The following is a 26,907-nucleotide window of genomic DNA, read 5'->3' on the forward strand; positions in this document are numbered from 1 at the left end:
CTAAGGAGGCTTACAAAAAAGAGGGAGAATGACACTTTACAAGGATACGCAGTGATAGGGAAAGGGGAATGGCTTTAAACTGAACGAGGGTGAGTTTAGAATAGATTTTATTGTGACGATGGTGGCACAAGTGGCACAGGTTGCCCAGAGAAGCTGCGGATGCCCCATCCCTGGCAGTGTTCAAGGCCAGGCTGAATCTGGTCTAGCAGAAGGCGTTCCTGCCCACAGCAGGAGGGCTGGAACTAGATCAACTTTAAAGTCCCTTCTAAGCCAAGCCATTCTGCGATTCCGTGACCACCAGGGCGCCTGGCACTGCGCACAGTCCCTCTCCCGAGCCGCAGGACACCGCCCCTCGCCCCCCGCCCCCTCGCCGGGCGGGGCCGGGCCGGGCTGCGGGGGCGTTCCCGAGCCGAGCCGCGCCGGGCGGAGCCGGGCGGGGCCCAGCCCAGCCTAACCCCGCACAGCCCGGCCCGGCCCAGCCGCGCGGAGCCGTTCCCGAGCGCGCCGTGCCCGCCATGGCCATCGCGCACATCGCCACCGAGTACGTCTTCTCCGACTTCCTGCTGAAGGAGCCGCCGGAGACGCGCTACAAGGGGCTGCGGCTGGAGCTGGCGCTCGACAAGATCGTCACCTGCATCGCCGTGGGGCTGCCGCTGCTCCTCATCTCCCTCGCCTTCGCCCAGGAGGTCTCCATCGGTAACTCCGGCAGCTCCCCTTTCCCGGTTCCCGGCGCCTCCCGCGGCGGACAGAGGGCTCGGCGGGGCGGGGGGCGGCGGAGCGGAGCTCCGGGCGGGAACGCGGCGCTCGGTGGGGCTCAGCTGCCGGGAGGGTTCCCGCTCGGGGCAGGGCAGAGGGCGCCTTTGGGCCGCGGGAAGGGAAGCTGCCTTCCCGGAAAACAGCCGTTCCGGAGAGCATCCCTGGCAGCAGGCTCATCCAGGTGTGCTGGGCTTCCCGGCCGGCCCTCCTCCTCGCTGGGGCATTCTCTGGCTGCTGCCGTTCTCTCAACACCTCCCGAGAAGGAGCCTCGTCAGCCCAGCGACGCATCTTCTCCCGTGGGAGCGATGGGGAGCGCTGAAGCCGTGCCGCCCTTTGTTTCCCAGCGCAGTTCGGACTGGAGCAGCCAGCCGGGATGTGCCTCGGGAAGTGCCCGTCTGCTGCCGCTCCCGGCGCTCGGGATGTTTGGCATTAGGATCTCGGTGTCGCTCAGCTGTCAGGGACAGGTGCCATGGAGAAGGGCTGTCAGAGCTCTGCCTTTGCGCTGTAGGCGGCTCGGTAGGGTTGGTCACCCGCAGGATGGGCAGTGGGAGAGCTCTCTAAAGCTTTCCGCTGCTCCTCTCCCCTCCTGCAGCTGTTCCAGTTCAGTTTTCAATTTCTGCTGTGGCTCGGTAGATGAAACTATGCTTTACAGGTAAAAGGCCAAGTTCCCCAATGATTTTACTATCTTTTTATTTACCCACCTCCCCAAGTTACAAAAGGGATTATGCAGCAGCCCTTGGTGTGAGGAGTGGAACTAAATGGTCTCCTCCAACCCAAGCCTTCGTATGATTTGCTAAGAATAGCACTATATGAATGAAGATTTCAAAGGTATATATGTAAAATGCTGTCCATTTGGAGACAGGGCTGAATCACAGGATTTCCAGCCTTTCAAAGAGATAGTTCGATTTGCTGCGTGTACCTGTTTATTGGCATTCAGGGTTATATACTTGATCTCCATCATCTACAGGTTTGGGTCAAGTGAATGTCAGGAAAGTGGAAACTGGAGTGAGACTTTGGATGAGTGGTGAATCTGTGCAAAGCCATCATGAATAGCATTAATCAGATATCAGATTGCTTGAGAGATAAGATGCCCCAGATTGCTGTATTTACAAGCAGCTACACCCCTATTGCACCTGATTGCTGTGGCCCACAATAACTGTGTGAGGAAGTGAAGGACAACCAGACTGGGAATGCTGAGACCAGATCTGAGCCCCGAGGCAGCTCTGTTCATCCAGAAATTGGATGAACATCTATATTTCTGCACTCTAACCTGCTTCTTTTAGTTTTAGATCTGCTACTGATATATGCACATTTCTTACTCTTAAAGCAACAAAAAAGAGGTGTATTTCCATACAGTAGCTTGTATATAGGCCTCTTAATTCTTTCTACTTCTACTCTAGAAATGCCGGATCCAGTTTGAAACAGTTGAACAGTACCCAGTTGAAGCCTGGGTACTAATGTTTCTTTTATTTTTTTCATTTTACTCCCTTACACAAAGATCAAACACACAATTGAACTGCAGAGTTCAGTAAAGTGTGCCTTTCTTTTAGATGAGCTAAGTTCTCATCTTGCAATTATTTCAATATTAAAACTATTTCAAATTGAATCTGTGATTGCAGTAGATTCATAATGCAAGAATGGAAATGTGGGCTGCATTGCTAGTGTTTCTTTTTGTTTATAATCCTGAGAACTTGTTAGAAGAAAATATTGGGTTGAAAACTGAGCTTTTTTAGTTGAAAAATAAATATGAGAAGTACTTTTTATTGTTATTTCCGGGCATGAGTGAAACTGCACCACGTGGTGTCCATACAGAAAGTGATAGTAAATCAGCCATGCTGCTGTGACAGCTGTCACCTATTTCCCACACAGTCCCTGCAGCTCAACAGGCTGGCTGCTTATGGGACAGCCCAAAACTGCTTCCATTAAGGCATTTGGGGGAACACTGAGGATTTTAGGGGCTGGAAATGCCTGGTTGTCTGTGCTGTGGTGTTCAGCCGGTGATGAAATAGACAGCAAGGTTTGTTTTCAAACACTTTGTGATATAATCGTGCTCTGGAAAAGCTCAGGAGCACTAAACTGAGTGAAAATGTCAGGGTCCATTTTTAGGTCTGAAAAAGAACAACTCACAGGTGGATGTGAAAATGTTTGGTGGAAATACCTGCCTCAGAGTACAAAAACTGAACACCCTTTCCAAAAATGAATGCTCAGCTCCTATTTCTGTTGGGATAATTGCATTCTTCCCACCTCAGGTTCTCTTGGCACCTCATCCTGTCATCCTTCCCTTCCTGCTCTGCTTTCCACTTCTGTTGCAGTGTGGTGTCAGACACCTGAAATTTTCCTCCTACGCGCGGTTGCTCTTAATTGTGCAAAATTGTTAAAATGTTTGCATTTTAGCCATTAGCAAAGGCTATGGAAGTTTTCTGAAGCCACCGAGTAACTTTTAGTTTTGATGGGAGTTTCAGGAAATAAATGAGATTCCTGCTGAATCACAGATGATTTCTCTGCTGGAGGTATGGAAAACCCAGATGTAGCACCCAGCCAGTAAGCAGTGCTGAAATCCTGGGGTTAGTGCCTGCACCCTGCTTTGACATTCTTCAGGGACAGGAGGAGGACTAATCTGAGTTTATTTTTTGCTGTATTTTAGAAACCCATGGTCAGTTGTAATTTTGTGAGGATTTTAAGCTGGTTCTGGTAGTAGTTAAGCAGTGACTGAGCTGTTGTCTGCTGTCTCTGGGAATCTTTGCTACTTGAAATCCTGCACCTGTTACCTCTTTGCAGCTAGACCTTGTTTTATACAATTTTACATAGTTTTATGCAATTTTATGTATACTGGGAATAGGTAAATGGAAATTACAATAGCATTGTGAGGATTGTGTTGTACATGTATATTCTGTATATTGTGGCTTGATATTATTTCCTTATATTATTTGGCAGTTCTTGGGTAAATTATACTAGAGGTGGTCAGGTAGTGTGGTAACAGAAACCATCTAAATATAGCTAAATCAGCAATTATTCTTATAAAGGGAAAAAAAAAAAAAAACCCTGAAAGATGGGGCACCCTCAGCAGTGTATGAGCCAGAAATGAATAGAGTTTTATCTGTGCCATTTTTAGTAAGAGCAGCTCTGAGTCAGATTGAAATTCCAATTTCTGAACTCAGATTGTGTGTATTGCAAGATGTACTTTCTTACTGTAGAGACCTTGGCTGAAAACATAGGTATTTATTGCCAGGGTGCTGCTTGGAGCAGGATGCTGGAGCCCTAAGCAGGTACAGTCAGATGAGCAGAGAGGAAATTGAAACAAGCTGCTTCATTTTGTCCTCTGCCAAAATTCAGCTTAGTTCTGGAAAAAGTATCAATGGCTGTCTCAGGTTGCAGCTGAAAGAAAAGCAGATGTGAGAGCTGTCCACTCAACATCAAATATTTTCATCTTTTTCTGTAGGAAGGTAACTGTGTACTGCTCATCTGTGCTTGTCACCAAATGATGTTTGACCTCCTGCACAGAACAGCTTCCAGGCACAGCTGTGCAATGGGCAGCCTGTGCTTGCTGCATTCACTGCAGCCCTGTGTGGGAAGTGATGGCTGGGAAGGGATGAGAATGGAGGGAGAGAGAGGAGAAGAACGGAATGTTGTGGTGGCCACAGCAGCCCTTACTACACGTTAGGTTTGGGTGTTGGTTGTGCATGGCTCATAGGTATCTGGGATGAAGTAATCCATGTGTTTTAGCATCTCTGTTTTATCATATAAGAAAACACCTTGTAGGCCTTTCCAGGACACAGAAACCATCACATGTTGAGTGTAGACAGCTGGGAAACTTGGTTATAATCATAATGAAGGCTTGGGTAGTGCAGCTGGCTTATCAGATGTGGCAGGATGCTGGGCTAGGAAGTACCACACCATGTGGCCCAACCCACAGCATCTGCATGAATCTGAAATGGAGATTTGTTGCATTAAAACCATCTTATTTCCCACTGGTGCTCTCTGGTATATCTTACCATGCTGGAGGGTGCTCAGTGGTGGGAAGGTGGAGGCATGCCTTATGCTCTGCACACCACGGGGTTGATGTCCCCATTGACCACTTCGGACTTGCCCAGTGGTGACAATCCTTACTTGCCCTGCTCATTTTCCCCCTAATTTATGGACACTTTTTTCACCCAGTTTGGTTTTTTTTTTAGTTTCCATCCTTGCAGTTGGCTGCCTGTGGGATTTGAGGTGCTTTGGCTGACAGAAAACACAGAGTGAAGGTGTTAGTGGGGAGCTCTGGGTGCTGCATCCCAGAAGCTTCTGTGGGAGCCACAATGGCATCAGCATCCCTTCTTGCATGTCCATCTGTATCCATGTCCATCTATATACGTTAATCATGTGTCTGAAGCAGTCATGAGAATAAAATGTATAGAAAATGGGAAAAAAAAAAAACCCAGTTGTGAGACTAAATCACAACAAATATATGGAAAAAAAAGCCAGTCTTAACTCTTGAATTGGGCTCCTTTCCTCTCTTGCTACCCCCTGTCTGGTACTCCCTGCTGATGTCCCTCTCCCTTCATGTTCACAAGTTCCTGGGGAGGCTTTTAGGAAATAATCCTATCTTGTGATTTCCTAAGAGCTGGGGGCTAAATTTGGGTTGTGTGTAATTAAGCCAAAGACTATTACTATGGAAGCTGCTGGCTGAGAGCTGGAAAAACCCCTCCCAGTGCTGCTGAAGCAGGCTGTATGCTAATAGTTGACTTTTGCACACCTTGCATTTAATTCAGCTGGATGTTGTGAAACCCATGGTGTTAATGAATGACTGAGACAACACGTGTGTGAGTAGCTTCAGCCCAGAGCAGCCAGACAGGCTGAGAACTTCTGTCAGCAGAGGCGCAGATCCCAGCAGGATACACTGTGCTGCTCTTTGGCATGTAAGAGTGCTCAGGAAAGAGCAGAAGTTCCAGCATCAGACACAGGCCTGCCTGGGCAGCCAGGGCAAACTTGTAAAAGCATTTGCTTTAATGTCAAGTTCTAAACTGTCATTGTGTGAGCATCTTCAGCTGTTGGTTAGATTTTTTCTGTTTAATTCCTATAGAGCCAGCTTTACATTTCCTGTGGAAACGATGGTAAGCTGCTTTAACTGCCAGAGTAAATGTAAAAATCCTGGGCCTCTGGTGTTGCCTGAGATTTGGGGTTCCACCCATGTTGGGAGGGAAGCTAAATGGTCATTGCCACTGTTTCATAATGCTTCTCCTTCAGATGAAGGGAAACTCTTTGTTTAAAGATGTGGTGGAAATCTCAGTGGTGGAAATTTAATTCACAATTCCTGTTTCCCATGAATCAAAAAATGTATCACTCTGAAGGCTATGCTTGATAAATACCCAGCTCTTTTCCCACTGAATGATTTTGAGACTTCTCTGAGGGGTAACTTGCAGCCCTGTAGAGAGAGAGAAATATAGCTGCTAATTTCTCTGACCCACTTCACTTAAACATTGTATCACCTGAACTTTACATTCTGCTCATACTCCATCCCCAAAGTAACACTCGAAAGAGGTTCTTTTCTCCACTGCACCCATTTGCTCCATACTTCCTTCTTCAACAGATTCTCTTTCACCCAACCTTCCACTTTGGTCATTCCTTCAGGTCTGCTCTCCACATGTACATTTGTTTCTTCTTTGGTATGCATTGGGATTCCTTTCTTCATTCTTTAAAATATTTTTTAATGTTGGTGTGGAGGATGTGCGTTGGATGATTCCTGGCAGTCTGTACATTGCCTATATGTGCCTTGATTTTCTTGTTTAGGTTTTTGTTTAGTGGCTACTAAAGACCATAATTCTTGCTAGATGAAATCAGATGTTTGGGTATCATGGCAAGTTCATTTTGCCTTGTGGAAAATTATAGAAATAATTAATGGGCAGGTTTTCCTCCAAGTGTATGCAAATCCTTTTGCAGTGACTGCAGTATATTAGAACCCAAATAATAACTTACTGAAGGTTTAATCCTGTCAACTGCAATCATTTGATCCTGGTTCAAGAAAAATAGTTAAGCCTATGATTAGCATTGATTGTTGAATGTCCTGTCTGTTAGCTGCAGTTTCTTAATTAGATGTATAAGTCAGAAGAGGGGCTTTGAGCTACTGAAGAGGAAACCAGTCTGGCTTGCTGGCTTTACCCTCTCTTTTGTGAAGGATGTAGCCAGAGGGTGCTGATCCCTCAGGTCATCCTGACTTGGACCCAGCAAAGCAGTCCAGTACTGAACAAAGATTCTCCTTTCAGTCTGAGATTTCCTTGGAGTTCTGAGAGTTTCTTCTCATACACAGATTTCCTGCGTAGGAGCTGTAGAAGAGCCAGTTGCAGGGGGAAAAAGAGTATTCATGCTACAGATGTGGAGGCAATAGCTGGAAGTTTGTTGGCAAAGCACCCATGAAGATGTGCCACAGCTGCGTGGGGTGACAGCTCATCCTTGCTGTGACTCAGGCTTGTACTCTGCACTCAGTTGCATGCCTGCAAGTAATTCCTGCTGCAAACAACCAGCTCCATCTGGTAATCTTAGCACTCTTAGAAAAGTGTCATTTCCTCATATGTGGCTGCACACTTGCTGCTGCCTTAGTTTTCTTCAGCTCTTTTGGGTGGTCTGTCTTCAGAACAGCCATCATAAATGGCATTTTTTCATCCTCATTTGTTTGCAAAAGTAAAAGTCAAATCCCTATTGCTCCCTCTCCAAAGCTAATTTAGTATCAGGAAATGATTACAAAAAAAGTCCGTTGCCAAGAGTAATGATAAATTGGCTAAAGACTGTTGTGACAACTGCTTAACAAATGCAGTCTTTTGTTATTCCTCATCCTTCTTGCTTGTGTATTTTATCTCCCTGTTGTTATGGGCTTGTTAGCTGCTTTTCTCTTTCCCAGGCTATTACTTGTCGGAGCAAGGGACAGGAATGGCTTCATGTCACCAAGCCAGGAGGCTGTTCCTGTGATAGCAGAGGGCTATTAGCCTCTCATAAACTAGTCCTGGGCATAGCTGTGTGCACAGCGGGTCTGTGGAAGGCATGTAGCCCTGTGGCAAATTTCTCTAATAGAATCTACAGATTTTCTTTTCAACTTCTTCCAGAATAGTCCAACATAAAATAAATTATCTCTCTATATATACTGCTGTTACTCCTTTGGAGGACAGAAGGAAGGAAGGAAAAAAAAAAAGATGGAAAATGGTAACTATTTTCTGAGGCATGTAATGGTCTGTGTTTTGTACAGATGATGCGCAAAAACATCTTCCCTGTATAAGTCCTAACATTACTACTGTTACTGCAAAGTTGTAATTTGAATTTACAAGTGTTTACAAACAAGACTGCAATCAGATAGTTAAAAACCAGTCCAACAACTGGTGTCCCCCTGCTTGAAGTTGAGCTCTGTCTGCTTGGCTCCCAAGTCAGCTTTCCAGTGTCCCTGCTGAAACACTGGGGATTGTGAGTGATGGTCACTGCTCTGCTGCAGCACTGGCATCGCTGTAGCTATTCTGGTATGAAGCTGTGTGCATGACATTTTGGAGAAGGAGGCTGGCTGCCTTTTTCATCACTAGTTTGGGAGAAGGGTCCTGCCCTGCCTTTTTCCTCACTCCTGCCTTTTAAACACTCCATCACTTTAAGTGGTGTTCCACCCATTAATGAGAATGAACACATGGATTGTGTTTCTTTTTGTGGATGCACAAACATGAATAAGACAAAGCATCTTTCTGAACACTTCATTGCTCTTCTCTTGAAAGGGTCGCTTGTTTGCTGCTCCACACTGGGCGCAGCCACCAGCAGGAGATTGGTTAAATGATGAGAGCAGGGCATGAATGGTCCCTATCCAGTGGAGAGCAGACATTAAATGCCTGCTTTTTTATTTACTTTCTTTCCCCCCCTTTTATTTTATGCAATATATTATTTCTTTGGTTTCCACAATTAATGGAAGTCATCTGGAAAACAAAAACTCCCAAGGCTTTGGGGGAGTGCAAGTGCTTGTCTGCTGCCAATTTTGCTAAATCATATGAGCTCTGCTCTGATAAACAGTAACTTGTTTTCCATAAGGGAGACTTGTGACAGGTCAAACCATAATGATCAAACCGTGTCCTTATGATACTGCAGTCCTAGAAAAAACTATAATAGTGACTCATATGGAAAGGCTTTTATTCATAAAGCTCCTTGACTATGCTAGATTGTAAGAGGCCATACAAGTTACAAGGCAAATGCAGTTGGCTCCTTTTCCAAAAGAAGTTGTTATTCTCTGAAAACTAAACCAGCAAAATGGCACGACAAATGATACAGGCTTCTATTATATACTTACTCCCATAAAGCAGAGAGCAATTCCATTAGCATAGCTTAGATGAATGTGTCAAGGGGAAAAAAATATAGCACATTTTCCCCTGTTGATCTTTTGATATTGGCAAAAGTGTTGGAAGTGTTGCTCTTAGAAGAAATGGTCATGGAAGAGCCATGTCCTCTGTGTAATTATTTGGTGAAATGACTGTCCTGCTGCAACATTTATGAAAGTCTGGTGGAAATGTATTTGTGTTGGGGAGGATTGCTTTCACTATCAAAGCTTCAGAAAGAAAGTTGAACCCCTTCATCCTGTTTTACTGGCATTACCTGAGGAGCCACTGGTACTCCATGTCCCATAACCACTTTTCCTTGTTGAAGTATGCGGTGGAAGGTGTCACCTGGTGCCTGTGACTGGCCAGGGCAGAATTTGACCCTAAGGCTGGTAAATAGCTGCCCTTGCTGTCAGTTAAGGCCTTGATCTTAATTTGAAGCTCCTGACCAGCTGGAGAGGTCCTGCAAGTAAGTGGGAATGACAGTGTTATGCATAATCTTGGATACAGCGCATCACTGCAGTGATGGGGAAGGGCCTGGCATCCTTTGGAGGTGTCTGGTGCCACAATTTCTCTGCCAAAAATTACAGGAGGAAATCCTTGTTTTCACAGATGTAACTTGAGCCCCTCCAAATAATTTGCTGTCTCAGAGGCAGAAGTGGCAGCACCCTGGGAAAACCTGTCCGTCCATCATTACAAGGACTGCCAGGCTGCAAGAATGGTGTTTGAGGTCTTGTTACAGTAGACATGGGAGCTGTAGGTTGTGCTTTTGGGAAGTTGTGACACGATGATGTGTGATGGTATTTGTTGCCTCGGGCCTGATCTGGTCATGCTTTGTATCTGTTAGTTCCCCTTTGGCCAACCTGAGTTAAGTGCAAGTGGGAAAAGTCTTAAAGGTCACATTCCTCACAAAACTTACAGAAATAGGCCTAAAAGGTAGGTGTTCTAATATGCTGTTTCAACCCTTAGGAACATCCTTAGATGGATCCCTGTGGGAGTTACAGCCTTTAGGGGCAGTGGGAACTCGGGACCCTCCTCCCTGCAGAACAGCTGGGCTTTGTCTGATCGCTTAACCTGATAACTTGGGGTACCATAACATCTTAAATGTGTGCTTTTCTTCCTAAACTTGTTTTCTTCTTTTTTTTTTAAGTCTTTTGAGGATGCAGTAACTTTTGCTTTGTTTTCCCAGGTGCTCAGATAAGCTGTTTTGCACCCAGCTCTTTCTCCTGGCGACAAGCTGCTTATGTGGACTCCTACTGCTGGGCAGCTGTGCAGCAGAAGCAACCATCCCACAACAACTTAGAAAACATACCCCTGTGGCTGCATAAAGTATGTATAGGTCTCCATCTCCTGGCAAAATTATTCCCACATAGAAACCTACTTTTGCCTCACTTTCCTTGTTTCTCTGCTCTGCTGTAGTCCTTGCTTTTGACTTGACTCTCTATTTTAAGAATGTTTTCTCTCCCTTACTACCAAAGAGGGTAGTACTAGAGAAGGTATTTTCTGCTTTTAAATAAGGGATCACCAGTTATCTGACACAAGAGTAATGTTAATGTTGCCGTGTTGCCCTGGAGTGAATGCTTCACCTGGCTTTAGCCAGGAACTATTTTAAAACTGGAATTCAGGACACAACAACTGCTTTAATGCTTACAAAATCTTATTTTAGGAAAACAGGGTAATAAAAACATTTTATATTTTTATTGTGTTACTCTTGGACAGTTGTTCATGGAGAGAGAGACTTGTGGCAGATAGACATTTTGGGGGAGATGAAATTAGTGGTACCAACAGGTTTAACCCCGTCTTCAGCATGCTCTTCTGCATGTCTGCAGGCAAACCATGAGCTGGCTTTCATTGCTTCAGGTAAAGCCATATCATATAAAGCACAGAAAGAGATTTATTTTATGGGTTAAAAGTGCGGTAGGTTTTAAGATACTTGAGTTGGCTCAAAGCAGTTAGTTGATGTTTGGCAGGAGTTACACACTGGGTTAATGCCATGCCAATGCCTGGAGCTGACTCAACTTGAGAGGCAGCTTTGGCCTGCTTGAGCAGTGCTGTTGCCAAAGTAGGAAGTGCTGGTTGGGCTCTGCAAATTTGTGTTCTGTCTTCCTCAGCCCTTTTATTACTTGCCCCAGCAAATAAACCCCTGACACCTGGGAGCAGAAGAGAACCTGGTGCTAGAGGGAGCTTAGGTATGAGACTTGCAGCACCTGTACTTCTGGCTTTTGCTTCTGTATCCCGAGCCTCAGATTTTATTATACAGTCATCTGGTGGTATAATCTCTGAGAGTTTATTCAAGGCTGTCTCTGATTTGTTTGCTGACTCAAGTCATTAACTGAGGATTTTCTGTTGGCTTCTCCAGTTAGCTCCATTGATAACCTTGATACTGATAACCAGTAGGCATGTGTTTCACGAACATTAAAGCCAGACTTCGTTGGTTTCTAGCCTGAACTCTTCCTTGCACAGTTAGGACTCCACTTCAGCCAGACCTTCTACAGAGGCCAGTTGAAGCTGCTAGAACATCTTACAGTGCTGGAAATGCCACCTGCAAACCTGGATGTTTTGCTGCCCCTTTCTCTTGAGTGAATGAGCTCTTGTTACCCAAATTTTTTGTATTGAATTTCATGTGATAGTCACCTGCTGATAGCATTAAGTCTGCTTGTTTGTCAGCCACAGATAGCTTAAGCACTCATACTTTTATGATGCAACCCATGTTAATTTGCTGACTAGTGCTGTATCAGAAATTGCTGCAGTTCCTCCATGATGTGTGTGGTATATGATGTTTCCTTGTAAATATCCTGCAGACTGTCTGCAGGAAGTGCATCGGCTCAGCTGAGCCAGGGGCTGTAACAGATGCTGGTGACTCATCTTCCTAGATCCATGATTAGCCACCCACCCTTCTGACCCAGACATTGGGAGCGGCAGATGCTCTTTGGAGGTCAATATTAACTAATATACCTCTGGTTGTTCATCAGCCTCCATGCTTTACAAGTTTACTGGGAAGGAGTGGTGCTACAGCTGTTTAAGAGTGAGCTTTGCTTCCCGTTCTGGTATCTGAAGGCTGTTCTTTGTTGAGTGGCTTGGGATTACTTCTGCAGGAAAGCTTGGGTTCTCCCCTCAGCCTTGCACTGCAAAGTATGCACAAGCTCATTGCTTTGCAGTTTTTGGCTAGGTGATAATTTTAAAAATGGCTAGAGCAGAGCCTTTTGGGAGCACAGTGATGTTAAGGAGAAAAGGGAAACTTCCTGTGCTCAGGTCAGTGGAGACTGACTCTGCATCTACAGGGATGCACACAGAGGGACAGCACGGGTCATTAGGCCCAGTTCTTCTTAAAACAACACTTAAAACTTTTTTTCCTGCTTTCTGGGAAGCAAAGCTTTTAAATAAAAGCTCTGCTTCCCAGAAAGCAGGAAAAAAAAATACAGGGCATCTCAGGTTCTTTCCAAAACTCTGACTCACTTAGTATCTCAATATATTGGCATGCTGGAAGGCTTCATAAGGAACACTTAAGGAGGCATTATATTAAGGTTTGGGGGGAATGAGGTTGTAGGCCACATTACTGATTGAAAAAGATGAATTTCTTCCTGGCATGCTCTCTGTGCTCTGTCAGAAGTACTGCCTCCTGGGGCAGTGCTCAGTATAGTACAGAGAGGAAGTAGGAGCAGGTAGCTCTTTGGTGACAAAGCCAGCATGTAGTAACCTGCACTGCTTTTTTTTCTTAGCATCTGGTTGCTCTGGAGGATTATCAAACCCAGGTTGCATTGCAGAAAAACTGAAACCTTTCCATCTCCCACCTACTTCAGAGTTCAAGTTTGCTCTGGGATTTTTGGGTTTTTGAACAGTAAAATGAAAGTTTCAGTTCTGGGCACTCCCTAAAGCTTGACATCTTTACTGGTTGTCCTTTCTGCTCTAGGAGATCTCTCCCAGGGGTTGAATTTATCAGTTTGGAAGCTGAAAAGGACCACACTGCAAACTTTGGGGTTCCTGTCTCTCTAGTGGTCATTGTGCTCCTAGAGGGTGCCCAGGACCTCTCTCCATGGAGAGCAGGAGTTCTGAAATTTCTAGTGATCCTGGAAACTCCTCACACTGGATAACCCTTAGCAGGGAGCAAAATGAGTTGTGTACTAAAATGCACAATTCAATGAACAAAATACCTGCAGATAAATACAAAGAAAAGACTGTGGTGGGTCCTGCCTGTATTCTTAGTCTTTGTCAGTGAAAGAGTTGCCAAAATGATTATATGGCTGACTCCTCTGACTCCTCTTCAGGTTTGTCATTGATGAAACTTTGGTCAGGCTTCACTATTTCATTGCCTCTGTTTTCTTATGGGATTTTCTATTCAGGTTTAATTCCCCTAAGAGGTTTCTTGTGTCTGAAGTCTCAGAACAGAGATGTTGGTTTCTAGAGATGAGTGGTAAAGACAGTCAGTCAGTGGTGATGGGGATGGAGGAGTTTTGTATTTACCTGCCCTGTGCAGATAGTTTGCTTATTGTCTCTAAAGATGAATGTTCCACCTGACAAGTTATTTTGGTAAAACTTGTCTTGATCCTTAACTGGAAGGAGAAGAACAGCTTTTGGCCATTGTATGTGGGCACTCCTCACAGTCTAGTGGAGGAAGAGAGGAGAGGACTGTACTGTGAAGCCTTTTTAATCCACAGAGAAATTTATAAAAACTGAAGCAGGAGAACAGTGAGCATCATCTTACTGGCTCTTGATAGCAACCAAGCAAGTTGAGGAGTGGTTGAACACTGAGTGATGACCACTTTATAGCCCTGAAATTTGGATTGCTAGGATGGAGCTGCCTATGATTAAGAGCCTTCTAGGGATTTTTTTAATTACTGTATGTTCTAGTCTGCTATTAACTGGGGAGAAGCAAAGAAGATAAAGATAAGCAAAGAAGAGGTATAGGGTTGCTCAGAAAAAGGGGATTTGTGCTCACATGAAATGCAGGCAAACAATTCATCTGACTGAAAGAAGAGGTCTTCATATGTGGCACAGCCAGGAGAGGTCAGTTGTCTGGCTATGATCTTCCAAAGTGCAGGACAAGTGCTTTGGGACCTGCTGAAAGCATTACATACAGAGAGCGGGTCTGCAGTCTTTGTATGCATGAAGTAAAATAATGTGAAAACCCTCACTTTTCATAAAAGAAGTAAGATTTACCATGGACCCTTGAGTTGTTCTTTGAGTCACTTATCTGTGAATATGCCAAAACAAACCTTGGGGTTATTTATTATATTGATGGTACAGTTATAATCGTGATTCTTACCTGGTTCTAGTTACCCATTATTTGTACAATTTCTTAGTTGTAACTGAGGGCTCCTTACATTTCACCTGTAAACCCTTCCCAGAGAGATTAAGGGTTGTCAGAGCAAGGACACCCATATGCAGATGCATTTATAAATAATTTTTTGAAAGTGTAGTGCTAGAGCTACTTCAGTCTGTTGCAGATGGAGTCATCCACTTCACTTATAAGAGAGAAGCAACAATGTGTTGATACAAAGCAGAGAGTTAATGCAGTTCAATAAATGTGAATGTGACAGTGGTTTATCAAGGTTCAGTGGGAAGGTACATTTCATTTTTTAGTACATAGAGGGTAGAATGAGAATTGTTAGGGAGACCCTCCTGTTGAGACATGAGGTTCAGAAAGGACTCCTTTGTATTCTAAACTTCTCAGAGGGGAGTTCAAGTATGGATAGGTTCAAACTTAGTCCCAGACCTCTCAACAGTTTATGTCCAAAGGATTTTATGTACACTGTCAATCCTTTATATCACTTAGCTAAGATTTCAAGCATGCTATTAATCACCTACAGACCATGTGTTACAGCAAGGAATTTCTCAGCCTTGAGGAGTAACCTTGAAAGGTATCCCTGCTCAAGGGGAGAACCTGGCATGCAGTCTGTAGCCATGCAGGAAAGCTTAACAGGCCCTGGGCTGCCCACTGCTTATGGAGTGTGATGATTGACTTGTGTACACCAGCAAGAGGTCTAGGTCACTGTTCCAGGCAGCCCTTGACTACCGTGTTGCCATCTGTCCCCCAAAGTCCAGAATAAACTGGATACAGTCATCACAGCCTCCACTGGTGATCATGGCTTCAGCTAATTGAAACTGGAGAAGTACAGTTTTGAAGCTATATCAAAACAGAAAAGATGTAACAGGAGGGATAAAGGTCACAGGGTTTGAGATTCACCTGTAGGTTTGGAGACAGGATAGGATCTCATTTAGAATGATCAGTCATTTATAGCTCTTTCTGCTGAACACCACTGAAACACCTCCCATTGCTGCAAACAGGAATAGGGTCATATCCAGAGGGAGTTTAATGCCTTTGTTTCTGGAAATATGTAATTACTGTCATTAACCTGTCTGGGGACTAGTGCCTTTGCTTGGGCTTTTTCCAAAATGGAACTGAAGAGGGAGACATCTTACCATGTTCATGTATTTTAATGAAGGCACTTCAGTGCTTCATTCTTTTAATTGCCTGCCAATTACTTTTCTCAAAGCTGTTACCTGGACCTGTGCAGCTCAAGTTTTGTGCTATTGTACTTAAGTTACTCTTTGACCATGGTCAGGTAGGTGGGAGTCAGAATGCTTTCAGTCACTTGTATAGTGTTTGCCCACAGGAAATAGGTACTGAAGATACAGTAAAATTAGAAAGCTGTTGTTTTCTAAATACCATTAAAGTTATTTTCATCTTCTTCCAGCCATTTTTATCCAGACCCTGGCAAGCTTTCTGTAGATTAGGTCCTTGAAAATGCCTTTTGCGTCACTCCAATTCCAGCTATTTTTTTTTTTTTTGCATTATAAAAGCATATTTAAGGTTATAAAGCAGTTATTTTAAATGCCCTTTTAAGCTATTTGCTGTGTATTTACTTCGCCTTAGCAGAGTTGAAGCTGGTGATGACAGACTATTTTGTGCTTTAGTCTGATTTTATCTTTCACCTTTGGGAGAGTGTGGTGCTTGTGCATCTTCAAAAGACAGTTTTGTGATTCCAGCACCTTATGTGCTTCTGCTCAAATGCCTCTTCTTCTCCACCCATGAACCTGTTCTTGCTGAACAGTGGCTGAGTACTAACAAATTTACTCCAACAGCCTGGAATGTGCACAGGGCTCAAAGGCTTGTCAAGTGACATGACCTGCAGCAGTACAGCGGCAGCCTCTTGGCTTCCAAGTGCTCTGCCTCCTTGGGAGCCTGCTGTCCCCCCCAGTGTGCCATCAGACTAAGGGCCAAGCAAGGCAGGAGAACCTGCTTCCATCATCCTTATCTTTCAGGAGCTCAGCAGTACACAGCAGAAAACAAACAGCAGGGCACTGCAGTTTGAGTCCCTGCTGCACACACCACTCGTTTTGTCAGTCTCATACTGAATATGTCGAGAAGGAACTTCATAACTACACAGCAAAGGAAAAACAGAGTTTCACTTCTGGGCCAGTATCTTTCTCTGGCATACCTTTGACCATACAGTTCTTGGGATCAGTGACACTTCCTTCTACTTCAATGCTCAAACTACCCAAGACTGAAGGGGTGTATTCCTTGCATATTCGGCGCCTTGGGAGCAAATAAACCATAAACCCATAAACCATAAAAGAAAGGCTGATGATGTGGTTGTCTGTGCACAAATACCACAGAGTCCTCTTCTTAAAATGGGAAGTCATTATGTTTCACTGTCAAATGTAGTCAGATGAGCTGGACAACCCAAGTCTATTGCTCTGAAACCTAGGACTCATGCCAGATGACTTCGCATTTTCACTTCTGCCTGTCATTCATTACCTTAAATTTTAATGATGCAAAACAATTTGCTGGTTATCTAAGCCTAACAAATGGAACAAGTGTATCTCATTTTTAAAAAAGTCAGGATCTGAGAAGGGTGGAATTGTGAATCCAGTGCTGTGGAAAAGATGACAAATGCAGACTTTAGTTTGCAAACAAAAAGAGCTGTACTAATGATCATGTACTGCTCTGATTTTGAGACTATTCAGAAAAGAGTTGCATAGAGTTCACTTATGTTGCCACAAGCTGCAGCTTTGGGAGTGATGAGAGCCTGGCAAGAGGAAGCCCAGCAAATGCATAGCAAATGTGCCTTTTCCCCAGCAGTGTGCTGCTTCTAGGTGAGGAGGCAGTGGTGAAGGAGTTGGGGAGAGGAGGAGGTGCAAGGCAAGATGGCATAGGCTGGTTTTTTTAAGGCAGCAGTCTAATGTGGGCAGGCTAGAGGGGGACATTGGAGGACATCTGGGACAGAGCAAGAGTGTCAATGTGCTACTCAAGTGCAGAATTCTTCTAAGTTATAAAGGAAGAAGTGGATACTGGAACAATGGAGGTTTGGGGCTGTGACTTCAGTGTGAAAACTGTCTTGGTTCTTACCACATGTCTTTGTAGTACTTGGGGTAAAGAGATCTCTAGGATTATATGGGATACTGGTGATGGCATTTCCAGTTTTGAGGGTCAGAAAGGGAATTAAATCTTCTTATGCCTGTATAATCTGAAGTGAGTGAGTACTAAATCCAAGCAGTGTAAACCAATGTAAGGCATTTTAGTTGCTCATTACTAAATCAGGTGTGCCTTTGTTGTTTCTTTCCCCACCTGGCACCAGTGGAAGGTGGCTCAGAGGTGTATGACATAGGTGTAAGTGAAGTCCAACAGGCTTTGCAGCTATACAGGCAATCTTAAGCATTTGTTAAGACCTATGGAAAATGTGTTGAGGAGCTTAGATAAGTATAAGATAGGTTCAAAGACAGATCATTTCTATTTCTATGTAATACAGAATTCAGAGGACTGATAGAGCCTGGACATGAAACTATGAAGTTTTGGGTAAACCAAGGCATCAGGACTCAGACCTGGTGGCATTGTCCATAGTGATAAATAAGAAGACCAAATCCTTGTGTTGATGATGAGATGTCCAGAATACATTGGACATGTCAGAGCTTTACATCTCAATTGGAAAGTCTACACCTGGGAGAAGGAAGATGATCTGATGTTATCTGTTGTATGCAAACAGGAGGGAGAGGCAATAGTGAGGGCAGAGCTCTGCACAGTTTTTATGGGCTGCTGTGGGTAGGGGAAGTCAGTCGTTTAAGGTCTAATACATCATATGCATTCCTACTGCCAATAATAACACAGGATTTTGCTTTAATGGTAGGTGATATTAGAAGTAATTTTCCTGAATAAATGTTCCATAACATCAAATTACTTTGTGCATGCAAAACTTTAATCTCTCTTGATTAATGCAAACACAAGTTAACATAGTTATATTAGGTCCAGATTTTCATCTTGTTAAATACCTACAAATGTACGTGTAGCTTTTCCACTTGCAGTGATTAATGACTTCAGTTCAAGCTTCCTCTGAAAATCTCCTCTAGCTTTGCCAATGAATGTACATGGGCACATGGTTGTAACACTTGTGATGTCTTACATCTGTTTCATATTTGTTCAACTAACTTAAAGTTCCTTAGGAACTGATGCTAGATTTGAGTTTGCTTACTACCAAAAGCTGAATGTAATGAATTAGAGGTTGGCTGAATTTGCAGTACATTTCATTAACAAACTGCTTGTCTTACATCATGTCTCTGTAAGGGTAATGTTATGTATGATTTTATGCTTCGAATATAATGTCAGACTACATAGAAACACCATCTTTCCTGCAGCTGGGAGGAATTAGAGTTAAAATTGCATGACAAAAACTACTTGTTGATGAATAGAAGAAAGATGGAGAAACTTCAGACTTGTATTTTATACCTGCTTCAGCCCTTTCCCTAAGCAGTTGTGACCATGTAAGGGCTGACTTCTCAGTGCTGCATTACCAGACCACTCTGATGCTGTGTGTTGGTTTCCATTTAGGTGTTATCTGAAAATATTTAAATACCCTGAAGTATTACAGCCGCCACACTTACTACCTTTACAGTCACTGAATGTCATGCACTCTGAGTGTGTTTGCAGGCAGAGGCAGTACTGTAGCAGCTCTATTCATTAACCTCCTGACAGCTAATGCAAAGCAGGAGAGATTTTGCTGGTATTTGGAGTTTTAGTTGCTATGAGCAGTGGTGACACATCGGAGAGGGAGAGTTAGGTGATGCTGTGTTCTTCTTTCAGTCAGCCCCTCTGATAGCTGCTTTGCTGTGCTATTTGTTTTTCCCCCAGGTATATGCTGTATTTCTCCGTATCAGCTCTGGTGGTTCTGAACATGCAGAAATTGTTATCAGGATTGAAAATGTTATCAGGATGGCACCTTTATTCTGCATGCTTTTTTTTTCCTTCGGTGGGGGGAAGCTCTAAGCAGCAGCAAAGTTACTGGAGCTGTCTGAAAAGAGATTTTGCTTCCCTGCATATCCCAAATAATCACAAAATTGTGTTTTATTCCAAGGATTTAAATAAAATTATAGGGATTTAATAGGCCTCTAGGAAGCATAATGCTTATGGGGAACAATGGTGACAGGCTGACTTATTACTTATGCAGGTGAAGACTAATCATAGTTTTTTTCCCCCTGCAGTTCTTCCCATACATCCTTCTGCTTGTTGCTATCCTGCTGTATCTACCATGTTTGTTCTGGCGCTTCACTGCAGCACCTCACCTTTCCTCAGACCTGAAATTTATTATGGAAGAACTTGACAAAGCCTATAACAGGGCAATCAAAGCTGCTAATAGCATTCGAAGTGGAGACCCCAGGGACCCTACTGACTTGATTCCAGCTGCTAATGAGAACTTGACACAGAGGTAAGATGCTGGGGCTTGGCTTTCTCTGCTCTTCAAGTTCGTAACAGATGTGACATCTGTACCCACTTAGATATTTATTGCAAAGGTTTGAATGGTGACCTGACACAATTTTAAATTTGGTTAAAAAAAAGAAGATATCTGAAATTATTACTTTGGCCCTTGGAGCTAGAGTTTATAATTTTCTTTTTTCAAAGAAAACATGTAATGAGCTCTTCAGATTACTTTTTACCTGAGATGTTCTGATTTCTTTTAACAGCAGTAGCTGTTAAGTAGTTTTGCCCACCACAGTGTAAAAAAAGAGATACTTCAGTCCTCAGTTCTCAATGTTCTTATACAATGTCAAGTTACTTGTCATCTCCTATTCTTTAAGATCTAGGTCTGCAAAGCTTCTGATCCAAAAAATTATTAAAAAAACCAAACATCAAAACCACAAAAGCAACCCCCTCCCCTTCTGATCAAGTTGGTACACTGTTCCAACCAGATCCAGTTCCTGCTTCCTTGTAGGTCAAGGATATCTGTTTCTCTCTGTATGTGGGGTTGCAAGTAGTGCAGCAGTCTTAGGTCTTTTTGAAATGTGGAGTTAGGTCTTGGCAAGTAAAAAGCTTTCTAGTGTTCTATTATTGAACAAGTGCTTGGAGAGTTTGCTTTTCTGCATGGATTTGCTTACTGCACCCTGTTTTGTACTAGAAAAGAACAAAAATATTTTGTTGCCATGAGGGCTGGACTTTTTTTCCCATTTTCCAGTGTTGGAACTCTTTTGTTTCTTAAGCGACTTTTCTGTATTGAGAGTGTTGCTATTTTTCATTTATCTGCTATTCTATTGGTTTTCTGTTGACTTCAATAAAATTAAATAAATAAATAAGAAATACTAAATATCCTTGATTTACCTCAGTAAGAGGGTGTGAACATGTTGGAGTGGGTCCAGAGGAGTATTATCAAGATTATTAGAGGGATGGAACACCTCTCCTACAGACACAGGCCAGGAAAGCTGGGGTTGTTCAGCCTGAAGAAGAGAAGAGTTCAGGGAGACCTTAAGGCACCTTCCAGTACCTAAACGGGATGTGCAAAAAATCTGGAGAAGGGGCTTTTAGAGGGGCATGTAGTGAAAGGATAAGGAGGAATGGCTTTAAACTGAAATTAAAGTAGGTTGAGATTAGGCATTAGGAAAAAATTCTTCCCTGTGAGGATGGTGAGGCTGGCACAAGTTGCCCAGGAAAGTTGTGAATGTCCTATCTCTCAAAGTGCTCAGGGCCAGGTTAGATGGGGCTTTGAGCAACATGGTCTAGTGGAAGGTGTCCCTGTCCATGGCAGAGCACAGGGATTAGATGGAAATAGATGATGTTTAAAGAACCCTTCTAATGCAAACCATATTGTGATTCTATGATTTTAAGAAGGTTTGCAATCTTGTATCTCATTTAGAGTGCTAGGTTTTGTTGATATTTGGGGTAGGTGAATGTTGCAGCATCTGATCTATATGATTTGACAGGTTTTTTTTCTCTCCTTTTCAGTTTGTGGGAAATATCTGAAAGCTACTTTAAATACCCAATTGTGGAGCAGTACCTGAAGACTAAAAAGAATTCCAAGTGCTTAATAATTAAATACATTACGTGCCGTTTGCTCACACTAGTAATTATTTTCATTGCATGCCTCTATCTGGGCTACTACATTAGTCTCTCCTCTCTAAGCGATGAGTTTCTGTGCACTATCAAAACTGGGATCCTTAAGAATGACACAACTGTTCCAGAAGTGGTTCAGTGCAAACTTATTGCTGTTGGTGTCTTCAAGGTACTCAGCTATATTAACTTGATCGTTTATCTGATGGTAATGCCCCTCGTAGTGTATGCAATGTTTGTTCCATGGAGGTGGAATTCAGGTGTTCTCAAAGTGTATGAAATCTTGCCAACTTTCGATGTTCTGAAACTTAAGTCAAAGCATTTTGATGACTTAAGCCTTTACCTCCTCTTTCTTGAGGAAAACGTGAGTGAACTTAAATCATTTAAATGCCTTAAAGTGCTGGAGAACATTGCAGTTTCCGAGAAGTTTGATGTCATGCAGCTTTTGGTAAACCTTGGTACTATTAAGACTGATACTATAGATGGGAAGCCAGGGACTGCTGAGTTGGAGAAGCCTGAAGAAGCAACTACAGAAGAGCTGGAAAAAGATGCGACAGAGTTGCAAGGTAAGCTGATCTAGATATGTATTCCTACAAAAAGCTTATTAATATCTTCTGTAAGATAATGGACCTCCTCAGTCCTTGCTATGTTGCCTGCTGTGTAAGTACTGTAACCTCAGAAGACTGTGGTGGTGTCTGTGGCACAGCTAAACCCTGGATTGCTTGTTGGGTTGGTGGTCCTTGCTGACATCTCTGCTCTGGCACTACCAGGCTTGAGCTGTTTGAACTTTAACTGCCTAAGACCCCCTGCGCAGTAGGAGAGCTCCAGGGTGGGTTGTGCTTGAAGCAGCTCCAGTGAGAAAGCTGGTGGTTTCAGGACTTTTCTTCAGAAACTGGCTCCAAAGTGTAGTAACTGCTGCTTCTGCTTCTATTCAGGCTTTGGCAGAAGTCATGGGTGAATATAAAAATAAGTCTGATGCTCAGAAATGCTGCTGGCAGAGGAACAGGAAATGACAAAAGAAGGGAAGTGGGACTGGGATCAGTGAACATGCTCCTGTTCCCGCTTTCATAGACAGCAAGGAAGATTGACTGTAAAGAGATTTTTATCAAAATGGTCCAAGTCAATCTGGATCGGTGCAACCGTTCTCTGGATATCCCATCAGTCTGCAGACATGGTCAGCTTGAGCAATCACTCATATATGATACAGTCCAGGATTCTGTCCTAAAAAATGTGGCATATCTTAATTGTGAAACCAGTTCCTTCCTCAAGTGCAGAATTAGAGAAGCCAAATATCCAGGGAGAGGTATAAACCAAAAGTGATGATGCTTTAAAACATTTAGAAACTTACCTGAGTATGTGAGCACAATGCTGAGGGAAAGTTAAAGAGCTGTTTCAAAGGTAGGAAAAGAATAAATATATTTTCTTTTCAGAAAGCTATGCCCTGTAATTAATAAAAAAGAAGCATCAGTACCCAAGGGGTTAGCTGTTCCTCTGTACTTGAGTCAAGCAGTTGTGGTAGGCTGAGACTTGGAGAAATCAATTTATACAACAGAATTCAGAACAAACAAGCAGAATTCTTTTTGAACCAGAAGAAACCCATTTGGCAGCCAGCTCTTGTGCAGCAGCTTGGAATAATTCAGACAACATATAGCTTTCCTTTCAAATCTGTCCATTTTTGAAATGACAGGTGGTTTGGAAGCAAAATATAAGAGCCTAAGTGTAGATCTGGGCTCAAGGAGCTGAAAAAGTTGATAGAAAATCTGACTCATTTTTATTTGAATGCAGAATTTTTGAGATTGTTTTCACCTCACGAAAACACTTCAAAGATCTATCTTTGTCTAGATCAGAACAAGTTAATGCTTGAAGCTCCGTTAAAATGGATTGCAAAAAGAAGCTGCTGTGTTTGTAACCAGCTCGGGCTGGTGCAGCCCCTCTCCTTCTGCCTGGGGACAGCTGCAGGCTCTACACTCATCAGCAAAGCTTCACCCACAGCTGATCATCTTTTCCTCTGTCCCTTGTGGTGTCAGCATGTTGTTATTAGGGGCTGTGTTAACAAACCAGTGGTACATGCTGGCTCTGGCAGAGTGATGTGCAGGGCACGCTGGTGCTGGGCGTGGGGACAGTGGAGGCAGCACAGGACAGCCAGCAGTGCAGCGCGGGCGTGGTGGCAGTTCCTTTGTGCACCAGAAGCTGTCAAGTGGTTTGAGGGCCCTTTCTCTTCTAAAACTTCGCCTTCTCTTCAGTTCTGACAGACCGTGATGCAAGTGGTAATGTGAATACGAGAGAAGACAAGAGACTTCGCCAAAGACTTATAGATTCTTCGTGCTGATGCTTCCCAGCTGCAGGAGCCAGGAGCACGTTCTGTGGGAAGGCTCCTCCTCTGCCTCCGCTGCGCTCAGCGCAAGGTGCTGCTCTTTGAATGCAATGTTCTCAATCGCCTGACAGTTCCCCAGAGGCCAAACTGGTTTACAGACTTTTTGGTGTATAATAATCAGGAGTCATGTGCCTGAAAAGGCATCTTGTGTGCTTCCGTTATTTATTAAAAAAATCAAACCAGACACAAGGAGGAACACGAACAAAACAATTCTGTCATGAGTAATAAGTGCTAGGCCTTGAATGCAGTTGAAACTGGCAGCTGGACAGAGCTCACTGCATGCTGGACAGGGATGGGAATGTAACCCTGCAGGCAGCAAAAAGATATGGCCACATTGCATTCTGAAGTGTTGCTCTGCAGCAGTGGCCATCTCAGTTCTGGGGTTTAAGTAAGGTAACTTTGGGCTCTCTGACCTGGAAAAGGGGGGCTGGGTTGGGGTTTTATAATGAATCTGGTTAATATGTCCTGAATGGTGGCTGCCACTGATACTGGCTGTGTCTTCATGGGAAAAATAGAGGTTACTCTGTTCAGCCTGAGATGTCTCGGTTAGTCATCCCAACACTGATGTTTGGGATTAAGTGCTTGACACTGGTGGAAAAGAGACTACAAGCAGTTTTAGTGTTAAGAAGGTACTGTAAATACTAGGGATTTTGAATTTTCTATGTATTAATAAATTGATAATGTCTTAACAATGTTTTTTTAAAATGTAATGATGTGTAAGCTAAGTGTTGGTTTAATTTCTATCCCTCAGTTGTTTTGGTCTTAAATGTCTAATAAATCCACCTTGGAGTCTTAGACTGAAGATCAGTGAAATTTGTTCTATTTTTGTAATGGTTTGTCAAAATTGTTTTATAATGTTTTTATGTGTAGAATTTTTCTCAACGTGTTTGTAGTATCAAATGCAATATTAGTTGTTCTGTTTTCCAAACCACACTTGAGAATACAAACTAACTTCTGTTAAAGTAGCACCCAAATACCTCAGCAGAGCCAAGCACCCAACAGCCAAGGTGAAGTAGATGTAAATACTATGAAAGGTTGTTCTCCCCCCCCCACATTGTGACTGTATTTTAAAGATGCTTAAGTGTATTGGAACAGACAAAATAAGGGGGAGTGTTTGTACATAAGTTTGTTATCAGACCATATGGGGAGAGTAGAATTCAGCATTAATGTTGTCCCTTCTGCCCAAGACCTCAACCTTCACTGAGTATTAAAATGACCTTTGTCTTGAAATATTAGATGCAAGGTGAGGTGGGTGGGGAGAGTGAAGCACCACAGTGGCAGTGTATATCTTTCACGCATGTGATATACTGACTTGTTTTTCTGTATTGTCCATGAAAGTGAAATGACTTACCTGTCACCTATTCCAAGTTGGCTTTTTAAACAAAGAAGGACTTCTTTTATAGCTAGGTAGGACTTCCAATTTCCAGTTCCTTAGTGTTACACACTTTTTGCTCTCGTCTGCTAGCTTTCTCCATATGGTTGTGGACGAGGAGCAAACACAAGTAATTGGTGTTACCATTTTTGCACAGAACTCTTTATGTGCTGCAGCAGATTTCAGAGATTGTGTCCATATTTGAATTCAGCAGCTGCTGTGAACAAGTGGATCTGAAAGTGCTGCTCTGCTACACTTAGGGCTAGTATTACAAGAACTCTTCCATTTTCTTATGTCTTTCAATTAAGGCAAGCCTTATTTTAAAAGAAGTCTTTAAAGCCATAGTTTTATGCTACCTCTGCCCAGGACAGCAGCACAGCTGCAATCCTGCAATGCATCTTGCATTACCAGGACAAAACAGGGCTTATGTTGCACACTGGTGGTCCACACTGCTGAATTTTACTGCCATACTTCTGCCACCAAGCCTACGATCCCTTTGACCTTTCCTAGATTCTGTCTGGCTATGCTGATGTGTTGCTGATGGTCCTTTGTATGCAGGTGCACATTGTGCATTGTATGTCTTGGACAAGGAGCTATAGTGCAATACTAAGATCTTGTGATGTGGATGTGTTTGAACTGTTTGATGTAAGTAGAGTTCTCAGTCTTTAGAATTCAAAGCTTCTGAAATCCACATGTTCATGTTTCATGCTGGATGTGTACCTAACTTTTTACTAATTCCCCTTTTGTATTTAAAAATATGACTTGCTGCAGTGAATCTGTTATTGTCTTCTAAAGTGCTCAATAAAATGACTATCAATCCTCCTTGGTTATTAAAATAAAATCAGTTTTGTGAACTACAACAGCATAAGGGTCTGAATGTTCCAGGAACAGTCACATGTTACCATGGTGCAAATACATGTGGTCTGATGCTAAACCCTGAGAAACATTTTGGACAGTGGTTATAATTCTGCTCTTTTTATTTTGTTCTCATAAAATTGTCAGAGCAACAGAAAATGTCAGCACATGATAAATAGCATATCCACTATGTAATTTGCTATCTAAAAATTGGCCACAGTGTCAGCACATACTTTTCAGCTGTATCTTCCTATTTTAAGATGTGTTTCTGAACTGCCCAGCTCAGTTCTACTTATGGTTTAGTGGCACTGCTCCTGCTGTTTTGCCATTTTCAAAAGATAGGCTGAATGCCAGTTTAGGCCTTATGGAAAAGAGTCCATCTCCAGCCCCTTCACCACTATATTCTTTTAAATATTCCTCTTCTAAATATTCCAGAAAGTAAAATGACTATGTCAAGGTTCAGATTTGGTTCATGCCATTCCTTCTTGCCCTTTCTCTCTCCACCACTTGGGTATTAATAATCCTTTAAATGCAAGAGAGTTGCAGTTAGTTCCTCTGGACATGCTTTGCCTTACAGTAGCTCTTGTGAGATTTAAAACTTGTGATTTAAACTGCAGAGAACAAGTAAAAATGTTAATTCCATTAGCAGATGGTGTGCCTCTAAAAGCAGCTGTACCCCACTGTTTTTCTGCCTCTAGATGTTGTCAGTCACTTTTAGAACAAAGATATATTTTAGGTCAATTTTCTTTTCCTTATTGGGAACAGTGGATGTTTTAATAGCAGCTTTGATTACTAGTTTAGTGCCTAAGCGTAGAACCCCATTAATAAAGGATGTCCTGACTGCACTTAGTGAACAGAAAGACAAAAATAGGGTCGTGAGTGGTTTTCTGAAGATGGAGGTGGTAAGAGGGATTTAACCCCCAGTACAGGC

At 43.1% G+C, this 26,907-nt stretch overlaps 1 protein-coding gene across 1 annotated transcript; it reads left to right on the forward strand.

Moving 5' to 3' along the window:
* Positions 1 to 495: 495 nt before the first annotated feature.
* Positions 496 to 25,943, forward strand: PANX1 (pannexin 1). The gene is made up of 5 exons (XM_053971881.1): positions 496 to 696; positions 10,255 to 10,394; positions 19,539 to 19,762; positions 21,271 to 21,941; positions 23,619 to 25,943. The coding sequence occupies exons 1-5, from the start codon at positions 516 to 518 to the stop codon at positions 23,702 to 23,704; spliced, it is 1,302 nt and encodes a 433-aa protein (XP_053827856.1). The 5' UTR covers positions 496 to 515; the 3' UTR covers positions 23,705 to 25,943.
* The last annotated feature ends 964 nt before the right edge of the window (positions 25,944 to 26,907 follow it).

Source organism: Vidua macroura, chromosome 2, assembly GCF_024509145.1.
Source record: "Vidua macroura isolate BioBank_ID:100142 chromosome 2, ASM2450914v1, whole genome shotgun sequence".
NCBI lineage: Eukaryota > Metazoa > Chordata > Aves > Passeriformes > Viduidae > Vidua > Vidua macroura.